This window comes from Trachypithecus francoisi, unplaced genomic scaffold, assembly GCF_009764315.1.
Source record: "Trachypithecus francoisi isolate TF-2019V2 unplaced genomic scaffold, Tfra_2.0 Lachesis_group0, whole genome shotgun sequence".
Taxonomy (NCBI): Eukaryota; Metazoa; Chordata; class Mammalia; order Primates; family Cercopithecidae; genus Trachypithecus; species Trachypithecus francoisi.
The window spans coordinates 53,943,325-53,961,161 of NW_022681453.1; the positions used below are offsets into that span (position 1 = coordinate 53,943,325).

The window sequence follows — 17,837 nt, forward strand, 5'->3', positions numbered from 1 at the left end:
TTTGTCTCCCATAGGGACAATCACTTTAAAACCTTCTGACATGTTGAGAATTTACAAATTTGTATTACCTATAGTTTCCTTTCCCCTCTTGTTCTATATCATACCTTTTGCATTTAGCAGTTTATTTTGGAGACTGCTTCAAATCAGTAATATAAAGCTACTTCATTATTTTATTTTTGAATTTTGATAATATATCTATAACATAAAATATACCATTTAAAGTGTTTTTAAGGGTACAATTTGTAGCATTAAGTATATTCACAATGTATACAACCATTACCACTATGCACTTCTAGAACTTTCTAATCATCCCAAACAAACTTTGCACCCATTAGGCAATAATTTGCCATCTTCCTCTCCCCACCCCCTAATAATCACTAATCACATTCTGTCTATGGATTTGTTCATTCTAGGGGCCTCATATAAATGGAATCATAACAATATGTATCCTTGTGTCTTGCTTATTTCACGTAGCATATTATATTCTTTTCTTTTTCTTTTTTTTTTTTTTTTTTTTTGAGACGGAGTCTCACTCTTGCCCAAGCTGCAGTGCAGTGCCGGGATCTCGACTTACTGTAAGCTCCGCCTCCCGGGTTCATGCCATTCTCCTCCCTCAGCCTCCAGAGTAGCTGGGACTACAGGCTCCTGCCACCACACCCGGCTAATTTTTTGTCTTTTTTAGTAGAGACAGGGTTTCACTGTGTTAGCCAGGATGGTGTCGATGTCCTAACCTCATGATCTGCCCGCCACGGCCTCCAAAAGTGCAGGGATTACAGGCGTGTGCCACTGCGCACGGCCAGCTTAATATTTTCAAGATTCATGTATGTTGTAGCATGCATCAGAACTTTATTCCCTATTACAGCTGTAGTAATTCCATCTTTGTTTTTGTTGTTGTGTTTTGTTTTGTTGAGACGAGTCTCACTCTGTCACCCAAACCGGAATGCAGTGGCAACATTTCGGCTTACAGCAACCTCTGCCCCCTGGGTTCAAGCAATTCTCTTGCCTTAGCCTCCTGAGTAGCTGGGATTACAGGCGCATACCACCACACCCAGCTAATTTTTGTATTTTTAGTAGAGTTGGGGTTTCACCATGTCAGCAAGGCTGGTCTCGAACTGCTGACCTCAGGTGATCCACCCTCCTCGGCCTCCCAAAGTGCTGGGACTACAGGCGTGAGCCACTGTGCCCGGCCCCCATTCTTTGTTTATAACACATTTTGTTTATCCATTCATCCATTGATGGACTATTGGGTTGTTTCCACGTTTTGGCCATTTGAATAATGTTATGATGATTGGTTTACAAATATTTGTTTGAGTCTCTGAGGGTATATTTCTAAGAGTGGAATTGCTGGATCATATGATGACCATATGTTTACCATTTTGAGGAACCACCAAACTGCTTTCCGTAGCAGCTGCATAATTTTACATTCCCACCAATAACGCATGTAGACTTTAATTTCTCCATATTCTTGCCAACATTTATTTTCCTTAAAATATTTTTTCTTTTAATTAATAATTTTTTAAAAAATTTTATATAGGGTCTTGCTCTGTCACCCAGGCTGCAGTGTAGTGGCATGATCATAGTTCACTGTAGCCTGAAACTCCTGGGCTTAAGCAGTCTTCCTGCCTCAGCCTCCTGAGTACCTGGGAATATAGGTACCTACCACCTCTCCTGGCCCTACTTTTTAATTATAATCATCCCGATGTGTATGAAGTGGTATCTCATTGTGGTTTGATTTGCATTTCCTAATGACTAATGATGTTAAGCATCTTTTCACGTACTTCTTGGCTATTTCTATATTTTTGTAGAAATGTCTATTCAAGTCCTTTACCCATTTTTGTTTGTTTTGTTTTAGAGATGGGGTCTCACTCTGTCACACACGTTGGAGTGCAGTGGTGTGATCTTGGCTCACTGCAACCTCCACCTCCCAGGCTCAAGCGATCCTCCCATGTCAGCCTCCTGAGTAGCTGGGACCACAGGTGCACACCACCGTGCCCAGCTAATTTTTTGCAATTTTGGTAGACGTGAGGTTTCGTCATGTTACCCAGACTGGTCTCGAACTCTTGAGCTCATGAGATCATCCACCCCTGCCTCTCAAAGTGCTGGTGTTACAGGCACGAGCCACCGTGCTCAGCCCTTCGCCCATTTTTAAATTAAGTTTTTGTCTTTGTTGAGCTATAGGAGTTATTTATATATTCTGGATATTGATCTCTTATCAGATATATGATTTGCAAATATTTTCTCCCATTCTATGGGTTTTCAGTCCCTTGATAGTGTCCTTTGATGCACAAAAGTATTTAGTTTCGATAAAGTCAAATTTATCTTTTTTTTTTCTTTTTTTTTTTTTGGAGATGGAATATAGCTCTGTCGCCAGGCTGGAGTGCAGTGGCACGATCTCGGCTCACTGCAATCTCCACCTTGCGGGTTCAGGCAATTCTCTTGCCTCAGCCTCCTGAGTAGCTGGGACTATGAGCATGTGCCACAACGCCCAGCTAATTTTTGTATTTTTAGTAGACCCGGGGTTTCACGATGTTTGCTTGGATGGTCTTGATCTCTCGACCTCATGATTCACCCACCTCAGCCTCCCAAAGCGCTGTGATTACAGGCATGAGCCATCGCATCTGGCCTTATTTTTTATTTTATTATTATTTTTTGATCTGTGATTTTCTTAATTAAGTCGTTTGATCACACATAGTTTTAAAATTTGTATGTATCTCCTCTACTTTAATCATTTTAAGTTGGCAGAAGTACCATTCCCAATCACAAATACACAGCAGTTTTACAGTTTTATGTTTTTGAATTACTCTTTAAAGACAATCCTGAATTATAACTTAGTTTGAGTTCGATTGTAAATAATTCAAGAGTGAAGTTTAACTTGTTGCTCTTTTTTTTTTTTTTTTTTTTTGAGACGGAGTCTCGCTCTGTCGCCCAGGCTGGAGTGCAGTGGCCGGATCTCAGCTCACTGCAAGCTCCGCCTCCCGGGTTCCCGCCATTCTCCTGCCTCAGCCCGCCACCTCGCCCGGCTAGTTTTTTGTATTGTTAGTAGAGATGGGGTTTCACCGTGTTAGCCAGGATGGTCTCGATCTCCTGACCTCGTGATCCGCCCGTCTCGGCCTCCCAAAGTGCTGGGATTACAGGCTTGAGCCACCGCGCCCAGCCTAACTTGTTACTCTTTTAAAAGCATGTGACCTTATAGATCATGTATAAAATGTGAGAAGTGTTAAATAATATTTGATATTACACATAAACCACACTAAAATGTCTTTCATTAAGTTAAAGGAACCATTTTAAATACAGGGAATTCTAATTAGGTTTGCATAGATAAGGCCAGAAATATAAACTAGACATTGCTACCTTTACCTTCAACCCTTGCCTTTAAGAGGCGAATGAACACAAAACACAGGTGAGTCTTCCTTGGTTCTAAGACAGTGAAGGAATTTCCCCAGTATTTAAATATATTCACATACCCAGTTATATAAATCTAAATATAAAATCAATCTTCATTAAGTTTGTTTTTTTTTTTTAATTTGGTTTTGCTTTTGGTTTTGTTTTTGTTTTTGAGATGGAGTCTTGCTTAGTTGTTCTGGCTGGAGTGCAGTAGCGCGATCTTGGCTCACTGCAACCTCCACCTCCTGGGTTCAAGCAATTCTGTCTCAGCCTCCCGAGTAGCTGGGATTACAGGTGCCTACCACCACGCCTGGCTAATTTTTGTATTTTTAGTAGAGAGGGGGTTTCACCAGGTTGGCCAGGCTGGTCCCGAACTCCTGAACTCAAGTGAACAACCCGCCTCACCCTCCCAAAGTGCTGGGATTACAGGCGTGAGCTACTGCGCCCGACCTCCATTAAGTTTTAAGATGGCACTCACCATCTTTGTGAGAAGTTTAACATTACTAACGAATTCTAATCATAAATCTTTAGAAGGGGTAAACAGTGATACCATGTGCTAAATTGGAATTTCTATTAAAATTCAAAAACTGAACATTTAACCACAAGCCAGTCTTAGTTTTAAATCACAACTGCCCAACAAAATATTCTGTCATTCATTTATGATCTGAATTCTGGTGTATGAGATCTATTAAAGTAGGGTACACATAAAACAGTCATGAGATATTTGTTTTGTAATAAATAAGGCAATGGCCAATTATTACTCATTGGTAGTTTTTTTGAGATAACCTATCAAGTCTGCCCTTTCTGCCTTCTTCTTAATGCCGGCAAAGATCATTTTTCTTCCATACCCTTGCGATTCTCCAAATACTCCCTCAGTGTATCCTCTCCCCAAGTGATCCCTTTGTTCTTATTGGCATCTGTGTAAGATAATGCAACAGCTTGACCTGTCTTCCACCCAAAGAGACCATGGAGATTAGGCCCAGTTTTGTGCTTGCCTCCCTTTTCCACGGTGTGGCACTGGGCACACTTCTGAACAAAAATCTTCTTACCTTCTCAACATCACCCGTATTTAATTCTCTTTTTTGTTGCTGGGGCCATGAAGGTTGCCACTCCAAAGCTGGATGACCCACTCTCTTATTTTTTTGTTGTTGTTGCTTGTCCTTTTGGTATCATGCTTAAGATACCATTGCCGAATCTAAGGTCATGAAGGTTTTCTTTTACTTTCTTAAATTTAGGTCTTTGATCCACTTTGAGTTAATTTTTGTGTATAGTGTAGTTTAAGGATTTAACTTTTTCTTTTGCATATGAATATCCAGTTTTTCCAGTTCCATTTGCTGAAAAGATGATCCTTTCACCATTGAAATGATATTGGCAACCTTGTCAAAAATCAATTTGTCGCTGGGCGCGGTGGTGGCTCAGGCCTGTAATCCCAGCACTTTGGGAGGCCGAGGCGGGCGGATCACAAGGTCAGGAGATCGAGATCACAGTGAAACCCCATCTCTACTAAAAAAAAATACAAAAAATTAGCTGGGCGTGGTGGCGGGCGCCTGTAGTCCCAGCTACTCGGGAGGCTGAGGCAGGAGAATGGCGGGAACCCGGGAGGTGGAGCTTGCAGTGAGCCGAGATCGCGCCACTGCACTCCAGCCTGGGTGACAGAGCAAGACTCCATCTCAAAAAAAAAAAAAAAAAATCAATTTGTCACATATATGAAGGCTTATCTTTGAACTCTCTATTCTGTTTCATTGGTCTATATGTCTGTCCTTCTGCCAGTACCACATTGTTTTGACTACTGTAGCTTTGTATTAATACTGAAATCAGGGCCGGACACGGTGGCTCACACCTGGTAATCCCTGCACTTTGGGAGGTCATGAGGTCAGGAGATCGAGACCATCCTGGCTAACACGGTGAAACCCCATCTCTACTAAAAATACCAAAAAAATTAGCTGGACGTGGTGGTGGGCGCCTGTAGTCCCAGCTACTCGGGAGGCTGAGGCAGGAGAATGGTGTGAATCCAGGAGGCGGAGCTTACAGTGAGCTGAGATCGTGCCACTGCAGTCCAGCCTGGGCGAAAAGCAAGACTTTGTCTCAAAAAAAAAAAAATTGAAATCAGGAAGTGTGAGCCCTCCAACTTTGTTCTTTTTCAAGGTTTTGGCAATCGCGGGTCCCTTGAAATTCCATGTGAATTTTGGTATGGATTCTTCTATTTCTGCAAACTATGTTGATAAGGATTACGCTGAATCACTTTGAATGGTACTGTCATCTTAAAAATATTGAGTGTCTTCCAATCCATGAAGACAATAGCTCTTTCCATTTATTCATGTCTTTAATTTTTTTCAGCAATGTATTTTATTTTATTTTATTTATTTTATTTTATTTTGTTTTAATTTCATGGCAGCTTCTGGCTCTCTCACCCAGGCTAGAGTACAGTGACACGATCTTGGCTCACTCCTGCCTTGACCTCCCAGGCTCAGGTGATCCTCCCACCCCAGCTTCCAAGTAGCTGGGACCACAGGCATGCACCACCATAGCTGGCTAATTTTTGTATTTTCTATAGAGATGAGGTTTTGCCATGTTACCCAGGCTGGTCTTGAACTCCTGGGATCAAGTAGTCCACCCTCCTCAGCCTTGCAAAGTGTTAGGATGACAGGTATGAGCCACCGCACCAAGCCTTGCCTTTATGCTTAAATACATAAAGACCCTGTGGCCTCCCCCTCCACCCAGAGCAACAGCAGCGGTGAAGACCCAGAAACGTCCCTTGCTCAACAAGACCCTGAGCATCACCCTGTTATTTAGTAACAAAGTATGCAAGAGGAGGAGACAGACCTGCACAACCGGATGTACCCAGAAATGTCCCTGACTCAACAAGGCCCCCAGCATGACCCCGTGGCCTCCCCCTCCACCCAGAGCACCTGTAGCAGTGGTGGAGTCCCAGAAACGTCCCTGGCTCAACAAGCCTTCCAGTATCAGCCTGTGGCCTTCTTGTTGTTGTTGTTGTTGTTTTGTTTTTGTTTTTTTTTTTTCTTGAGACAGAGTTTCACTCTTGCTGCCCAGGCTGGAGTGCAATGGTGCGATCTCGGCTCACCACAACTTCCGCCTCCCGGGTTCAAGCAATTCTCCTGTCTCAACCTCCTGAGTAGCTGGGATTATAAGCACGCGCCACCACGCCCGACTAATTTTGTATTTTCAGTAGAGATGAGGTTTCTCCATGTTGGTCTGGTCTCGAACTCTGGACCTCAGGTGATCCACCTGCCTCGGCCTCCCAACGTACTGGGATTACAGGCATGAACCACCGTGCCCGGCCTGCCTGTGGCCCTCTCCCTCACCCAGAGCACCAGTAGCAGTGGTGGAGACCCAGAAATGTCCCTGACACAGCAGCAACCATCCCAGGAAGCCATCATCATTCAAGCTGGGCAGCCTGAGGCTATGACATCAGACTTGCCAACAAGAAACCCCGGAACTCTTCCTGGGCCAGGGCTACCAATGCCCTACCATGAATGTTTGGAGCCTCAGCGGGTAACGTTGCATCACATGGTGGCCAGGGTTCTGCCCTACTCACACAGCGTTAGGGTCCTCATTTCAGAAATTAAAAATGGAAGCTATTTTTCCCCAGTCTACTTTTCCCGAGGTCTTAAAAGCCTCATTTAAAATCTATTAGCAGTAGACCACAGGGAGCAGACCACACTCGAAGAAATGAGGGACCCGTGGGTAAACAGTGGCCAGGATTTGCCTTTGACCACGAATGAAGAACAAATCCTGGAATATCCGAACCACAAAACAACCCAGCTCGTGTGGCCGGGCACGGTGGCTCAAGCCTATAATCCCAGCACTTTGGGAGGCCGAGATGGGCGGATCACGAGGTCAGGAGATCGAGACCATCTTGGCTAACACGGTGAAACCCCGTCTCTACTAAAAAAAAAAAAATACAAAAAACTAGCCGGGCGAGGTGGCGGGCGCCTGTAGTCCCAGCTACTCAGGAGGCTGAGGCAGGAGAATGGCGTAAACCCGGGAGGCGGAGCTTGCAGTGAGCTGAGATCCGGCCACTGCACTCCAGCCCGGGCGACAGAGCAAGACTCCGTCTCAAAAAAAAAAAAATACAAAAAACTAGCCGGGCGAGGTGGTGGGCGCCTGTAGTCCCAGCTACACGGGAGGCTGAGGCAGGAGAATGGCATAAACCCGGGAGGCAGAGCTTGCAGTGAGCTGAAATCCGGCCACTGCACTCCAGCCTGGGCGACAGAGCGAGACTCCATCTCAAAAAAAAAAAAAAAAAAAAAAAACCCAGCTCTTGGTGGCCTTGGGATTGCAGGCTGAGAACATCTCCGTGGCAATCAACAAAAATTATTCAATTATCCCATAGCCACCAACCTTATTTTGGAATAAACAAACAAAGCAGTCCACTATCAGACCACAGACCCTTCCTCCTGGGGTTCACAACTTTTTTCCTCTATCCACAGAAGTTTCCACTACCCTTCTCCTGCTAAAGCAGGCTCACAGCATTGAGCAGAATAGCCTCTTACTGGCCAGTGCACCTGCCAGCCTACAGAGAAAGTCAGAGAGCTTTTTTTTTTTTTGAGACGGAGTCTCGCTCTGTCGCCCAGGCAGGAGTGCAGTGGCCGGATCTCAGTTCACTGCAAGCTCCGCCTCCTGGGTTCACGCAATTCTCCTGCCTCAGCCTCCCGAGTAGCTGGGACCACAGGCGCCCACCACCTCGCCCGGCTAGTTTTTTGTATTTTTTTAGTAGAGACGGGGTTTCACTGTGTTAGCCAGGATGGTCTCGATCTCCTGACCTCGTGATCCATCCGTCTCGGCCTCCCAAAGTGCTGGGATTACAGGCTTGAGCCACCGCGCCCGGCCTCCAGAGAGCTTTAATCAAGTTCCCCAGCATGACCCTTTGGCTTCCCCCTCCACCCAGAGCACCGGCAGCAGTAGTGGAGAGTCACAAATGTCCCTGGCTCAACAAGCCCCCCAGCATGACCCTGTGGCTTCCCCCTCCACCCAGAGCACCAGCAGCAGTGGTTCAGACCCAGAAACCTCCCTGGCTCAACGAGCCACCCAGCATGAGCCTGTAGCCTCTTCCACCCAGAGCAGCAACAGCAGTGGTGCAGACCCGGAAACCTCTCTGGCTCAACAAGCCCCCAAGCATGACCCTGTGGCCTCCCCCTTTACCCAGAGCACCAGCAGCAGTGGTGGAGACCCAGAAACCTCCCTGGCTCAACAAGCCCTTCAGCATGACCCTGTGGCCTCCCCCTCCACCCAGAGCAACAGCAGCAGTGGTGAAGACTCAGAAATGTCCCTGGCTAAACAAGCCCCCGAGCATCACCCTGTGGCCTTCTCCACCCAGAGCACCAGTAGCAGTGATGGAGACCCAGAAATGTCCCTGACACAGCAACAACCGTCCGAGGAAGCCAGTGTTATCCATGCTGGGCAGCCTGAGGCTTTGACAAATCAGTCTCGCCAACAAGAAGCTGGGGCTGCTGCGGGGGTGCCAGGAGATGCATTTCCATTCTATTGAAGTGTTTTTGCCTGTGTCCACCACAGAAGAGGAGGAATTAGATGACCCCCACATAGTTGCACGGCTTCAGGGAAAAATCAAGTAGGTGAGATCGGTACTATTAGCATAGTCAGTAGACTTAGAGTAGTTTTATAGTCAGTATAGAGAGGTGGCACCATGCAGCAGGGATCGGCCTCCACACCTGACCAGGAGCTCTAGAATTGTAGAATTCTGGACACCATCGGCCGTGGCATGTTCAGTGCGGTCCAACTGGCCCATTACGTGCTGACTGGGACCCAGGTGGCCACAAAATCATCCCCAAGGCTGGCTCCCCCAGCATCACTCTCTAGAGAGAGAGAAGTATTTTGAAGTCTCTCTGCCACTTAAGTATTGTACAATTATATCAACTGATGGACACCTCTGTCATGAGTTATTTATTTAGTAATGAAGTATGCAAGAGGAGGAGACCTGCACAACTGATACACCGCCACGGCCTCATGAGGGAGAAGGCCTGGACCACATTCAGGCCGATTCTGTCGGCCATGCAGTAGTGCCATAGCAAATAAATTTCACATAGAGACCCGAACCCGGAAATCATTGTTCTTGATGAGGACAGTAACATTAAGATCACGGACTTTGGCTTCAGTACCACATTCCATGAGGAACAGAAGCTGACAGCCCTTTGTGGCACCTACTCCTGCATGGTCCCAGAATTCTTCCTGGGCCAGGGCTACCAGTGCCCCGCCATGGATGTTTGGAGCCTCAGTGTCACATGGTGGGTGAAACTCTGCCGTTCTGCTTACTTAGCGCTAGGATCTTCACAGCAAAACGTTAAAATGGAAGATATTTTTCCCCAGTATACTTTTCCCGAGGTCTCAAAAGCCTCAATAATAAACTATTAAGAGTAGACCCCAGGGAGCAGACAGGACTAGAAAAAGTTAAGAGGGACCCGTGGGTAAACAGTGGCCAGGAGTTGCCTCTGACAACATATGAAGAACAATTCCTGGACCACTTAAACCCCAGTTCAACTCTTGGTGGCCATGGGATTCCAGGCTGAGAACATCTCTGTAGCAATCTAAGAATTATTCAATTTTCTCATGGCCTATCTTATTTTGGAGCAAACAAAACGAAAGAGGCAGTTTACTATCCGATCACAGTCCCTTCCTTTTGGGGTTCCCAACTTTTTTTCTCTATCCATTGAAGTTTTCACCTTTTTTCTCTTACTGAAGCGGGTTCATAGCATTCGGCAGAAGAGCCCCTTTCTGGCCAGTGCACCTGCCGGCCTGCAGAGGAAGCCAGAGAGCTTCAGTGAAGCCTCCCAGCATGACCCCCTTTCCACCCAGAGCACCAACAGCAGTGGTGGTGACCCAGAAATGTCCCTGGCTCAACAAGCTTCCCCAGCATGACCCTGTGGCCTCCCCTTCCACCCACAGCACCAGCAGCAGTGGTGCAGAACCAAAAACCTCCCTGGTTCTCCAATCCTTTTAGTATGACACTGTGGCCTCCTCTATCCAGAGCTCCAGCAGCACTGGTGGAGACCCAGAAACCTTCCTGGCTCACCAAGCCCCCCAGCATGACCCTGTGGCCTCCCCCTCCATCCAGAGCATCAGCAGCAGCAGTGGAGACCCAGAAACTTCCCTGGCTCAACAAGCCCCCCAGCATCATCCTGTGGCCCTCTCCACCCAGAGCACCAGCACCAGTAGCAGTGGCGGAGACCCAGAAATCTCACTAACACAACAACCATTTCAGGAAGCCAGCGTTTTTCAGGCTGGGCAGCCCGAGGCTTTGATGCCAGCCTCACCAATAAGAAGGTGAGGCTGCCACAGAGCTGACAAGAGATGCATTTCCATTCTATTAAAATATTTTTGCCTGTGTCCACCACCGAAAAGTAGGAATAAGATGACCCTAACATAGTTTGATGGCCGAAGACAAAAATCAAGTCGATGGGGTCATTATTGTTAGCTTAGTCAGTACTGCTAGGGTAGTTTTATAGTCAGTGTAGAGAGGTGGCACTTTGGAGAAGGGATCGGCCTCCACCCCACCTGGCCGGGAGCTCCAGAACTGTGAAATCTTGGACACCATCGGTTGTGGCACATTCAGTGATATCCAACTGGCCCATCATGTGCTGACTGGGACCCAAATGGCCATCAAAATTATCCCCAAGGCTAGCTCCCACAGCCTCACTCTCCAGAGAGAGAGAGAAGTATTTTGAAGTCTCTCCATCGCTTTAGTATTGTACAAATATATCAACTGATTGACACCCCCAACACCAGTTTGTTTAGTAACGGAGTGTGCAAGAGGAGGAGAACCGCACAACTGATACACCACCACTACCTCACGAGGGAGGAGGAGGTCCAGAACACGTTCACGCAGGTTCTGTCGGCCATGCAGTACGCCACAGCAAAAATATTGCCCATAGAGGCAGGCTTGAAGCCAGAAAACATCGTACTCGATGAGGACAGTAACATTAAGATCGCAGACTTCGTCTTCCATACAACGTTCAATGAAGGACAGAGGCTGACAGCCCTTTGTAGCACCTACCCCTACATGGCCCCAGAAGTGTTCCTGGGCCAGGGCTGCCAATGCCCCCTTATGGATGTTTGGAGCCTCGGAGTAACATTACATCACATGGTGGCCAGGTTTTCGCCCCTCCACTCAGGCAGCCTTGCTGTCCTCATGGAAAAAATTTAAAATGGAAGATATTTTCCCCCAGTATACATTTCCAGAGGTCTTAAAAGCCTTCATAAAAAACTATTAACAGTAGACCCCAGGAAGCAGAACACACTAGAAGTTATGAGGGACCCATGGGTGAACAGTGGCCAGGAGTTGCCACTGACAACGTATAAAGAACAAATCCTGGAACATCCGGACCCCAAAACAACCACGCTTTTGGTGGCCATGGGATTCCAGGCTGAGAACATCTCCATGGCAATTAAAGAAAAATTATTCAGTTATCCCGTGGCCACCTACCTTATTTTGGAACAAACAAAATGAAAGAAGCCATCCACTATCAGACCAGAGACCCTCCTGGGGCTCACAACTTTTTTCCTCTATCCACTGAAGTTTCCACCACCTTTCTCCTGCTGAAGAGGGCTCAGAGCAGTAAGCAGAAGAGCCCCTTTCTGGCCAGTGTACCTGCCGGCCTGCAGAGGAAGCCAGAGAGCTTTAATCAAGTCCCTCAGCATGACCCTTTGGCTTCCCCCTCCACCCAGAGCACCAGCAGCAGTGGTTCAGACCCAGAAACCTCCCTGGCTCAACAAGCCCCGCAGCATGACCCTGTGGCCTCCTCCTCCACCAAGAGCATCAACAGAAATGATCCCAGCCCAGAAACCTCGCTGGCTCAACAAGCCCCTAAGCATGACCCTGTGGCCTCCCCCTCCACCCAGAGCACCAGCAGCAGTGGTGGAGACGCAGAAATGTCCCAGGCTCAATAAGCTGCCCAGTATGACCCTGTGGCCTCCCCCTCTACCCAAAGCAACAGCAAAAGTGGTGCAGACCCAGAAACCTGTGGCTCACCACTTCCCCAGCATGACCCTGTGACCTCGCCCTCCACCCAGAGCACCAGCAGCCGTGGTGGAGACCCAGAAACATCCCTGGATCAACAAGCCCCCCAGCAACACCCTGTGGCCTTCTCCACCCAGAGCACCAGTAGCAGTGGTGGAGACCCAGAAATGTCCCCGACACAGCAACAACCATCCCAGGAAGCCAGTGTCATTCAAGCTGGGCTGCCCAAGGCTTTGACTTCAGCCTTGCCAGTAAGAAGGCTGTGACTGCTGCAGGGCTGCCAGCAGATGCATTTCCATTCTATTAAAATGTTTTTGCCTGTGTCCACTACTGAAAAGGAGGAATAAGATGACCCCAACATAGTTGCATGGCTGAAGACAAAAATCAAGTCGGTGGGGTCAGTATTAGCATAGTCACTACACTTAAGAGTAGTTTTATAGTCAGTGTAGAGAGGTGGCACTATGCAGCAGGGATCGGCCACCACACCTGACCAGGAGATCCAGAACTGTAAAATCCTAGACACCATCGGCCGTGGCACATTCAGTGAGGTCCAACTGGCCAATCACGTGCTGATTGGGACCCAAATGGCCATCAAAATCATTCCCAAGGCTGGCTCTCCCGGCATCACTCTCCAAAGAGAGAGTATTTTAAAGTCTCTCTGCCACTTCAGTATTGTACAGTTGTATCAAGTGATTGACACCCCCGACACCAGTTCTTTATTTAGTAACTGAGTATGCAAGAGGAGGAGACCCACACAACCGATAGACTACCATGGCCTCACGAGGGAGGAGGAGGCCTGGACCATATACAGGCAGATTCCGTTGGCCATGCAGTAGTCATAGCAAATAAATTTCACATAGAGAGAGACCTGAACCCGGAAATCATCATTCTTGATGAGGATGGTAACATTAAGATCGCGGACTTTGGCTTTGGTACCACATTCCATGACAGGCAGAAGCTGACAGCCCTTTGTGGCACCTACCCCTACATGGCCCCATTCCTAGGCCAGGGCTACCAATGCCCCACCTTGGATATTCGGAGCCTCAGAGTAATTTTATACCACATAGTGGCCAGGGTTCTGCCCTTCTGCTCATGCAGTGTTAGGGTCCTCTCAGCAAAAATTTAAAGTGGAAGCTATTTTTCCCCAGGCTACTTTTCCTGAGGTCTTAAAAGCCTCATTAAAAAACTATCAGCAGTAGACCCCAGGGAGCAGACCACACTAGAAGTTATGAGGGACCAGTGGGTGAACAGTGGTCAGGCGTTTCCTCTGACAACATATGAAGAACAAATCCTGGACCACCTGAATCCCAAAACAACCCAGCTTTTGGTGGCCATGGGATTCCAGGCCGAGAACATCTCTATGGCAGTCGCAGAAAGAAAATTCAACTATGCAGTGGCCACCTACCTCATTTTAGAGCACACAAAACAAGAGAGGAAGTGCTCCACCATCAGAGAACATTCCCTTCCTCCTGGGGTTCCCACCTGTCCTTCCCCATCCTCTGAACTTCCCACCTTCCCTCTCCCACCAATGCGGGCTCATAGGGAGCCAGCTTGTCAGACATTCAACATTCAGCCTGTCGAGGAAGGCCAGATGTCTGGGCAGAAGACCGCCATTCTTGCCAGTACACTTGCCAGCCTGCAGAGGAAGCCAGATCGGGGAAGCCAGGAAGTTTTAGTGAAGCCCCCAGCATGACCCTGTTGTCTCCCCTTCCACCCAGAGCACCAGCAACAGTGGTGAAGTTTTAGAAACGTCCCTGATCCACCGAAAACCATCCCAGGAAACCAGCGTCGTCTAAGCTGAGAAGCCTGAGGCTGTGACGTCAGCCTCGTCGGCAAGAAGCTGGGGCTGCCGCCGGGCTGCCAGGAGATGGATGTCTTTGCATGCTATTAAAATGTTTTTGCCTGTGTCCACCAAAGAAAAGGAGGAATAATATTGCCCCAACATAGTTGCATGACTGAAGACAAAAATCAAGTCGTTGGGATGGTCAAGCCACAATTCCTGCATTTTACTATATTTCTTCTGTCTTTATTGTATTGTTTCATTTGGCAAATCATGCTTGTATTCATTCACGGGGTACAATGTGAGGATTGGATGAATGTGTGCACTGTGGAATAAGGAAATCCCGCTACTTAGCATCTCCACCACCTCAGAGAGACCAAGAGACCAATTCCACGTGAAGTCCCGGAAGTGTTGATCTAAAAAAGTTGACCCCATAGAAGTATCAAGTATATCGATGGTGACCAGGGGCCAGAGAGCGGCAGAGGGAGGGAATGGGGGGGTTGTCAGTTAAAGGACCAAAGTCTCAGGAAGGAGGAAGAGGTTTTGACATCTAGTGCACAGCAGAGTGACCAGAGTCAATGAGAATGTCTTGCATTTTGCAAAACACCTGAAAGAATCCATGTCAAGTGTCTCTCTGCATTTAGATTGGAGAGGATGAAGGCTCTGAGGTCCAAGAACATTGAAACCTGACAGTGTATGCCAATGGCTGTAGGGAGGAGCTGGGTGAGACGCCCAGGCTGCCGTCTGCCCAGCAACGTGGGAGCCTGCAGTACTTTCCTGCAAAGCTCTATTTTATCTTTTCTTTTTTTTTTTTTTTTTTTTTTTTTGAGACGGAGTCTCGCGCTGTCACCCAGGCTGGAGTGCTGTGGCCGGATCTCAGCTCACTGCAAGCTCCGCCTCCCGGGTTCACGCCATTCTCCTGCCTCAGCCTCCCGAGTAGCTGGGACTACAGGCGCCGCCACCTCGCCCGGCTAGTTTTTTGTAGTTTTTAGTAGAGACGGGGTTTCACCGTGTTAGTCAGGATGGTCTCGATCTCCTGACCTCGTGATCCGCCCGTCTCGGCCTCCCAAAGTGCTAGGATTACAGGCTTGAGCCACCGCGCCCGGCCTATCTTTTCAAATAAAAATGGTTACTGATTACCAGTAACCATTACCAGTTCTTGCAAATCTTGTAGTAGCATTAGGTGGCAAATAGGTCACAGATACTCTGCTGCTTTGTGCCCTCCCTGCACAAAATAAGGGCTGTGCACACCCTAGTTCAGGTGGCATGCAGTCAAGTGGTCCTCTCAGTTACTCAGAAAAACAGAAGGAGACCTCAGAGAAGTATCAGGGTGACCCCACCCAGAGTAAATCATTATTAGTGACTCTGAAGGGCTGAGGCTCTGAGCGGGTGCAGGACAGAGTCTCACATTGTGCGTGGCCTCCCTACGTTCATACTGCCTGGTGAACATTTTCAGAAGGACCAGCGACCCCTTCAGGTCTCGTCTGCCTGTGGGACGCTGAGCGGTCTCCAGGAGGACCCTGAAGCCTTGGGAACCAGACTGTGCTGGGGTCAGAGTGGTATGGGTGTGGTCCCCAAAGCGCCTTAGGGGGCCACTTGTGCTGCTGGGCTCCTGGCTGTCTAGTGTGGCGCTGGCCTTTGTGCTTCGATGGTTTCCCCTTTTGATAACAGCAGCATGAAGCGCTACCCCTCAGAGTCCTGACGGAGGAGTGCTTCTGGGTGAGGCAGGCATCCTGGGTGTCAGGGGAGGGTTGATGGCAAGACAGCAGCAGCCCCGAGGGATGGAGCAGGTGGTACGAATGGGGCTTTCATAAGGCAAGTTCCAGCTTCCTAGGAACCTGGTCTTTCTATGTCAGGCAGTGAATCTACGGGTGTAGATGTCCATCAGCACCCACCAGGGAGCTTCCTTGTGGGTTCCTAAGGAGCTTGAGGTAGGTCCAGAAGGCCCCATCCTTGTGCATGGCCGGCATCTCAGTGTGCCAACCTTGAACATGCGGTACCCACTACTGATGGTGGCCAGGGTGGGTCCTGGAGTTCCCCCAGTCAGATAAGATTCTCCTTTCCCAATAAAGAGCAGGACCAGGTAGCAAGAAGTAGTCTCAGGAGAGGGTGGGAGTGTTGTGGAGCCCCTTGTCTCCCCAGTGAGCTGCTGTCCTTTAAATCCACATTGGGGGTGAAGGTCCCTCAGGTGTCAATACTGGATCTCCCTCCACCCAATGCCAGTTTGTACCGCAGAAAGAGGGCCCCTGTGGGTTCTGCTTGAGCTCCCCAAAGGCCCGTCAGAGTCTGTCCCTCCACCTTGCTGCTGTGCCCCTTCTGGAAGTGCTCTCCTGTGAGAGGACACCTTCCCAGGCCTAACTTTTACTATCACTGGACAAGGCCAGAATTGTTTCTGGCTGTGACCTGTGGTAGAGCTTGACATATCCTCTTCTGAAGCCAGGGCTTCCAGCCCATTGAACTGGGCTGGGTCAAGGGACTATAGGGAAGGGCACCAGGGCAAAAGCCCACAAACAGAGAAACTCCCTTCAAGTATCCACCTGGGCCAGCATGCAGGCCGGGCAACCTTGGCTTGTTCATCATCCTTTGCTACCAGCAGCCTCCATATGGCAGACATTCTTCTCCTGGGGGACTGACAGCCATGGAGGGTGGGGAGCAGGCCTGAGCAGGGCGGGTTCCCTAAAGCCAGCCCAGAGAGCAGGGTCAGATAGTGGGGGTTGGGTTCAGTTCCACTGTCCAGGTGAGGAAACTGAGCTGAAGAGAGATCAGGTAGCATCCCCAATGAAATCTGGCCAGGAACAGAAGGCAAAGATTTGCTGTTTACCCCGTCCCAGGCTGCCCCACACCCACCCAGCCACTTCCCAATACTCTGCTTTGTCCCCATTCTCAGGTTCTTAAGTCGTCCTGTTTTACACCTGTCACCCCTACTGGAACAAGGACCTTGCCTCCCTGAGAGCCACACAGCCCTGGCACCTAGGAGGCCCTCAATCAATATCTGTGGAATCAGTGAGACCCTGGGATTCAAGCCCGAGGTGTGTCTGCAGAGCACTGGAAGTGCAGCCTTGGGTCCGTCCCCAAGGTCGCCTGAGAGAGCAGGCCTAGGGATCCGCAGGGGCCGTGGACGCCTACCGTGACTCTCGGGAAGGCTGGTGGGACTGTCACTAAGCTTATTTGCCTGTCCAATCTTGGGGATCCTGAGCTCCCTACTGGGCAAGCTCGCAGGGGTTGGGCTGTGCCTACGGGTCTCTGGCTCTGCCTCCCAGTCCGGGCTCCGACTCTGCCCAGGCTGGGCGGGGCCGTTGTGAGCCACGCCCCCTGCTGCGTCACTGCTACCTGGCCCCGCCCCCGTCTCCATGGCCGCTGGACCAGATCTCAGCAACTGCTCCAGAACCTAGTGCGTATATATCTTCTATATACTTGCTAGTATGTGTCTCCTTTTTCCCCAGACCTCCTCCTGTGCAATATGAAATGATGAAAATCTAGAAACAGGAATCTCACTCCCGGCCTCCCTAGGACTCAGGTTTTGTGAAGGGGGATGAGGCGGGAGGAAAAGCAAACCCCTTCAAACCAACACCTTGTCTAGAGCCTGATCAAAGGGCCATTCAAAGCACGATTCCTCCCTTTACTTTCCTATAACCCGAGAATTCTTCCTGGAAAAGGTGGCCCCTGAGAACCATCTAAAAG

The 17,837-nt window shown here is 48.8% G+C and overlaps 1 protein-coding gene and 1 pseudogene across 1 annotated transcript; one reads left to right on the forward strand and one right to left on the reverse strand.

Moving 5' to 3' along the window:
- Positions 1-3,717: 3,717 nt before the first annotated feature.
- On the reverse strand, positions 3,718-6,959 carry LOC117078103 (annotated as a pseudogene).
- A 3,502-nt stretch (positions 6,960-10,461) lies between these two features.
- LOC117083234 (flocculation protein FLO11-like) lies at positions 10,462-14,935 on the forward strand. Its single transcript, XM_033210645.1, is given in 1 exon segment — positions 10,462-14,935. A coding segment is annotated over 1 exon segment (780 nt). The 5' UTR covers positions 10,462-11,862; the 3' UTR covers positions 12,643-14,935.
- The last annotated feature ends 2,902 nt before the right edge of the window (positions 14,936-17,837 follow it).